This window comes from Phoenix dactylifera, chromosome 17 (assembly GCF_009389715.1).
Source record: "Phoenix dactylifera cultivar Barhee BC4 chromosome 17, palm_55x_up_171113_PBpolish2nd_filt_p, whole genome shotgun sequence".
NCBI lineage: Eukaryota > Viridiplantae > Streptophyta > Magnoliopsida > Arecales > Arecaceae > Phoenix > Phoenix dactylifera.
The window spans coordinates 3,860,421-3,867,084 of NC_052408.1; the positions used below are offsets into that span (position 1 = coordinate 3,860,421).

General features: G+C 39.1%; 1 protein-coding gene across 1 annotated transcript; it reads left to right on the forward strand.

Moving 5' to 3' along the window:
• Positions 1–2,808: 2,808 nt before the first annotated feature.
• Positions 2,809–6,426, forward strand: LOC103722783 (pentatricopeptide repeat-containing protein At4g14190, chloroplastic). Its single transcript, XM_008813463.4, has 2 exons — positions 2,809–3,276; positions 4,086–6,426. Exons 1-2 carry the CDS (start codon positions 2,854–2,856, stop codon positions 5,244–5,246), a joined length of 1,584 nt encoding a protein of 527 aa, XP_008811685.2. The 5' UTR covers positions 2,809–2,853; the 3' UTR covers positions 5,247–6,426.
• Positions 6,427–6,664: the final 238 nt, after the last annotated feature.

Consider the following 6,664-nt stretch of genomic DNA (forward strand, 5'->3'; position numbering starts at 1 on the left):
TTCTCTGCAAAACTCTGTTCTTTATAGCAGTAGTTTTGGTATTGCTAATTGGAGAACGAGGATATTAAAACCATGAAGTAGATTCTTGCAGAGACAACATTCTATGACAAACAATGGCAAACAACTTGGCAGGATCATGCAAGTAGTAATCAAATTTTCTAGAACAAGTTTCTTCATACTTCAGACATTTTCACTCTGTCACCGCTTCTTATAATGTGGCAGTGAGAGCTGATGTGTTTTGTGATCCAAACTTTTCTTTGAAGATATCGAAGATATGTGAACTATTACACTTGGAGTTCAATTAGTATTATATGTAACAGCTTAGGACTTCATTTAGAAAGGCTAACTTGAATATATTATTTGGATTTCTTGGCTCTGTATAAGTACTCAAGATCTGTCCAGTGAATAGTCGATGTGGGGCTAAACACACGTTCACACGGGGCCTCGTATACTCCCTCTATTTAAGCTCTAGAATTCTCGTCAGGCTAAGAATCCAAATCATTTCAAATGTAATCACAAGCACCGTAATTAGCCTGTGGACAATTCCAACAGACCCATGCTGCATGTCCTCTAGTCCACATAAGCTATAACTCGGATTTGCTCTGATATCATTTGTAACAACCAAGGATCGCACCTAGAAAGGCTATCTGGAAGGTATTATTTGAATTCCTTGGCCCTGTAGAAGTAATTATGACCTACCCAGTATCTCTGACGAACCTCAGAGATGGACTATTCTCACCAAATGTCCGAGCATTCCTCATCAGCCAGACCTGGTAAACCATGCAGGTTGCCCCAACGGCCACCCGACACATCTGGGGGGCGTCAGACCACCAAGGAACTGCCTGTAGGAAAGGACCCAGCCGACTCTAGGTATCCTGCAGGATCTGAACAAGCCTCCAAACCCTCCTAGCTCGCATCTAGTGGAACAAGACATGATCCACGGTGTCGTCCACTCAGCAATCCGAGCACTGGGGTTGGATACCCAGTCCTCTTCTACTCAGCACAGATCATGTCGGCAAGCGCTCCTAGGCTACCTTCCATAAAAATAATGCTACCTGCGGGTGAAGACCAAATCTTTAGATCAAAGCACAATCCAGCTCTGGCCTATGCTCCCGCTGGAGGGCGCGGTAGATGTCTCCCACCTTGACATTGGCTTTGCAGAATGTGCTCCAAATCCTCATATCCAGGCCAGCACACCCCATAACCGAAAGTGATCGGACCCCCTCTGCAAGGTGCTCTCCAAATAACTAACCAATCCTGCCAGCATCCCACTCCGGCCCCTCCAGACCAAGTAGATCACAAACCCGAAGTCCGTCGGCAGCCTCAATGCTGACCATAGTTGGCCAAAGTTTCAAAGAAAGAGAGTCTACCCAAGGATCCACCACATCCACACTCTGTCTATCACTGATCAGCCATTTAGTATTCGCCAAAGTAATGGCACATACCTACAGATCTCCTTCCACATGTAGGAGCATGTCCATCTGCTTGGGATCACCCCATTAGTCCGCACTCGGCTATACCTAGCCGTTATAATCTGACTCCAAAAATCCTGTAGCTCAAGGATAAACCTCACCTCATGACGGGCAATGAGCGTCTCTCGCCTCTTCAGGAGGGACTGCACCAATAGGCTCCAATCCCCCATGCTTTCGATGCTGAATCTATGACGCATGCATCCATATCTTCTAGGTTTCAATATCAAAAGGGCTACGGTGGAGATCTGATAGTATGAGCATCCCGATGATGTAAGGGGAAGCATGAGTGGCAATCATTCCAATTGAGTAAAAGTTGCATCACTCTTTTATTCTTCCATTCTTGATTTGTAGAAATATATTTATTATTTATCTAGCTGGATTAACATACTATCACTTTTGGCACAGGCCACTTATTTTAGGTAAAAACAAGAAAGACGTATTCATTAAAGATAAAAGTGACCATAAAGATGAAGACATCTAGAAATGGGATGCATACATTCGAGTGTAAAGATTTCTTTTCTATGTTCTGTCATTCTGAGGTGTTTGGGTTTGGGGAGTTAGGCTGGAGGAGCATGGGGTTTAGTATTTTTATTAATACAATATACTGTGCTATAGCTAGTGAGGTATAGATAGCTTTTCATGTCTATGAATTAGCAGACATTGAGCATGACAAACATTTTAGTTTGGCAATTACTTTATTTAGAGCTACATGTGACCAAGTCTAGGTAAGGTCCACATTTAACTTGAACTTATGTTAAATTTTTAAGATTTAAACCTGGATTCAACTGATCACTTGGTGGGTTTCAATTAGTCTGAATCTAATTTCTATATAAGATTATAAAATTAAATTAATTTTTAGAGAAATTATTAGATGCATTAGGCTCATTATAGACTTGAGATAAAATAAATTTATTAGTTATTTATTTTTTGATAGAATGGACAGGTGATACATATATAATTTTATAAAATCAAAAAATAAAATATTTTAAACTAAAAGTAAAATAGATGATAAATTAATCCATAAAATTTTGCTTGAATGATAACCATATAAAAAGCAACCTAGTCAGCATGTCATATTAGTTTCTCTATAGATATGCATGGCCGCCGGACCTGCATTTTTCTTTTTCCTCCATTTTTTGTGGATTGAGTAGGCAATTTTTTTTTCTTTTAACATCTTTGAAATGATGAATCTAATTTTTAGATTTTGGGCCGGGAGAGGATGGAAATTTAAAATTTTCAATTTTAAGGAGGAAGAGATAAAAAAAATAAAAAAAAAAGAGAAAAAAAAGGAAAATCCGTCTCCCATGATTTCTCCTTGAGTTAACCCATATAAGAAAAATCCGGCGGTAGAAAAGATCGGCCGGCATCAAGCCTTAGCGCCATGGCAGCTGCAAAGCTAGTACTCAAATCGTTCGCCGGAGGCCCAATCCTCTCCACCCCATCGGCTCCCAATACTCCCACCCCCACCACCTCCTCCTCCTTCTCCTCCTCCTCTTTCTTCCCCATATCGAAAGCTATCTCCTCCCCTCCTCCGCTGCGCTCTTCGGCCAGCCGACTCCCACACAACTACAATCCACTGCCGAAGGAGCCGGCTGCCGAAGATCCACGACAGCAACAGCACAAGACCATCCTCGTCGAGACCTTCCATCGAAACAACTGCCTCAAAGCCCTTCTCGGCGCGCTCTCCAGAAAGGGCTCGAACCCTGTTCGTCTCCTCGGAAGAGATGGAGATTGGACCCACGACCAGCTCTGGGCCGCCGTTACTTTCCTCGTGGAAGCCGGCCGAGCCCAAGAGGCCCTCCAGGTTTTTTTTTTTTTTAATCCTTTATTTGTTCATTCTTTGGTTCCCTAATCTATGTTTTGGAACTCTCAAAAGCGATGTTTTGATCGAAAGTAACTTTTCAACGAACAAGGTATGCTTCATTATGCTGTTGGGAATTTGATATCCTTGTAGATATCTTGCTAGCACAAAACATTAGATTCGTCCTGCTTTTAGTGTTATTAAATCCTTGAATACTCTCTGTCTTTGAAAAATTTGCCGGCGTCCTGACAACGGGACGAAGGGAAAGATTTGTATTGACCAGGAAAAGGATATAAGATAGATGACATTTTATCAAGTCTCTTAATAACTCCATTCTGAAATAAGGTTAAAAAACAACAAGAAGATCACTTGTGATGTATGGTAGAATTCATTTGAGAGCTGTTCTAGACTCATTTTTGGTGCAGTTCAAGTCTCTACTGGTATTTAGAAACTGCAACTAAAGTATCTAATATGTGTGTATCTGAAGTGTCTGGTGCATACTCAATTTATCGAGACGTGTCAAGTCAGATTCCTTCAAGTTTGGTGCTACTGTCCAATTAATATTTTGCATTAGAACCTGTATTTTCTACAGATGAACGAGGTTCCTTTTTGGTTGTCTTAAAGAATTCATAGTTCTTCTTAGAAGCAGTGGTTAAAGTAGAGATGTTGTTGGTCTTTTTTAAAGTATATATGGGTGCATCAGATCTTTTCTTTAATTAAATTCTGTCAATTCCATGAAGTTTTAATTCTACTAAGTTTTCTACTTGTTATGTTTGAATTGAGAATCAAAACCTTTATTGTATGATAACCAGGTGTTTGATTTCTGGAAGAGCAAAGAAATGACTCGAATCAATGATGCTAATTACTCAAGAATCATTCAGTTGTTGTGTGAAGGGTGCTTAATGGAAGAAGCAGTGTCTACCTTACAAGATATGGAAAAGTATGGTCTTGTCCCTTCTTTGGCAATCTACAATGCCATAATTCATGGATTTGCTAGAGATAAGGATTTTGATAACTCAAGTACTGCTTTCAAGAAGATGTTGGAGGCTGGTCTGTTGCCTACACCTGAAACATACAACGGACTGATTCAAGCATATGGAAGTTATGGATTGTATGATGAGATGAGTAAGTGTGTGAAGAGAATGGAATCAGATGGGTGTTTTCCTAATAAAGTTACTTATAACATATTGATCACCGAGCTTGCCCGAGGTGGACTTATTGAAAGAATGGAAAGAATATACAAGACTCTCCGTTCTAAGCGAATGAATTTGCAATCCTCCACTTTAATCGCAATGCTTGAGGCTTATGCAGACCTGGGGATCTTGGAGAAGATTGAAAAGGTTTACCGCAGAGTTATGAATTCGAAAGCCTATATGAAGGAGTGCCTGATAAGGAAATTGGCCACCGTTTATATCAAGAACTATAGATTTTCATATCTAGAGGAGTTGGGAAATGATATCAGTGCTAGAAGTGGTAGAACTGACCTTGTCTGGTGTATCCTCCTCCTTTGTAGTGCTTGTCTTTTGAGCCGAAGGGGTATGGAGTCTATTATTCAGGAAATGAAAGTAGCAAAAGTAAGGTTCAATACAACATTCACAAACATTCTTGCAATGTTTTATTTGAAGATGAAAGACTTTAGGAGTTTGGATGCCGTGTTCTCCCAAGCTGGAAAACAGAATGTAAAACCTGATATTTTCACTGTTGGAGTACTCTTTGATGCATGCAAGATTGGGTATAATGGAACCCATGTTATTGAAGAATGGATAAAAAATGGCTCTTTAGAAGAAGTGGTGGAAATTAAAACGGATAATTTAGTCTTGATTGCCTTTGGAAGAGGATCTTTTATTAAGCATTGTGAGAAGCTATACTCTTCTCTTGAATCTGAAGCAGAACAGAAGAAAGTTTGGAGATACAGTGATCTGATCAGTTTAGTTTTTGGAAAAAGCCAGAAAGAGTTGGCTAGTGCAAGTTGAACAAGAATGAATTAGGTAGATGGTTTTTCTTAACTCGCTCCTTTGCATATAGTTGAGGGGGTTCTTTTCTCTGATGGACAAAATGATGGAATGGAGCCAAGTTGAAGCTGGTCAATCGTGTGCACAAAAGCTAATGATTTCTGAGATAAACCAAATTATTCTAAAATACTGGCAGCTTTGTATTGCTTTCACAAAATTGATTCTGCAACTTTTGGCTGAAATGCTTGGGGTTTGCTTCTTAACCTGCCTTTAACTCTTCAGATCCCCGCTACAATCATGCAAGGATGTAACTTATTTGCTCCAGCTGTCCTTAGAATTGCCTATACTTGGAAGGTCTGAAGAATCATGCTGTCTTCTGTATACTATGCAATGTGCCAGTGAGGAGGTGAATGATTGCAGGCAAAAATTCAGTGATAGAAACAAATCATAAATTTCGCAAAGATTATCATGGGCTCTTGTGTTGGAACATGTGGACTGAAATGAAATAAAGCTATTTCTAGATGAATCTCTGCATGAGAGCTGCATGCTGCAGAAAATCATATATATATATACACATACACACAGTCCTTTCTTGTGAGGACAGTCCTGCTGCTTTCAAAGATTCTAGGCTATTGTGACATAATTCTCAATCAAAAGAAATTAATATAACTCAGACAACTGATGTGAACTAAAATTCTGATAAAACTATTTCAGGCCCTTGCTATTGATTTGGAGGGTAATCTGAGACCATCAGGATATAAAGTAAGTCTACAACATGAGATTCATTAGCAACAGTATAAGCATATCAGTCAGCAAGTAAATTCAGTAAGACAATGGAAATTACACTGAAAATGACTAGTCCAGCTGCTAGGGCACTTGAAATGTTGAGACCACTTGGGAATCCAGAGCTATTATTTCTCACTGTTAATTCATCAAAAGAACCAATATATATTGTGGAGGTGATCGAGTTGCAGAGCTTACTATTCGAAGTTTTTGAATCTTTAAAATAGCTGTTCGTCCTCCGTGCTTCTATGACATTGTGATTACTGACAAGGCAAATTTCTTGTTCTTTAGCTTGCATGGCCTCATGGTATATCATCTTTGAATCAAAGTACATGCTATATTATTTCAAAGAAAAAAGAAAGCTGGATGTTTCAGACTTCTCACGAATATATTAATATGCACATTACATTTCTTTGGTGCATACTTTTCTATCATTAATGTGACATAGAATGCATGGTATTTTGTACCAAACATATAACAATGTCAGATGCTGCAAAAAAATGACATACATCATTTTCTGATTTCATGTAGTGCATGTTATTTTTTTATTTTTTCCTTGATATGAAGATTAATGAACTGCAATCTGAAGTTTCTGAGTTTCTTGGTGTAACAAGAATATTTCTTTGTAAGGTGCAATTTCTGTAAATATCTGAGTG

Coding starts and splice junctions, on each gene's coding strand:
- LOC103722783 (XM_008813463.4), top strand. CDS start 2,854: ATGGCAGCTGCAAAGCTAGTACTCAAATCGTTCGCCGGAGGCCCAATC. Junction 3,277..4,085: donor GAGCCCAAGAGGCCCTCCAG/GTTTTTTTTTTT, acceptor TATGATAACCAG/GTGTTTGATTTCTGGAAGAG.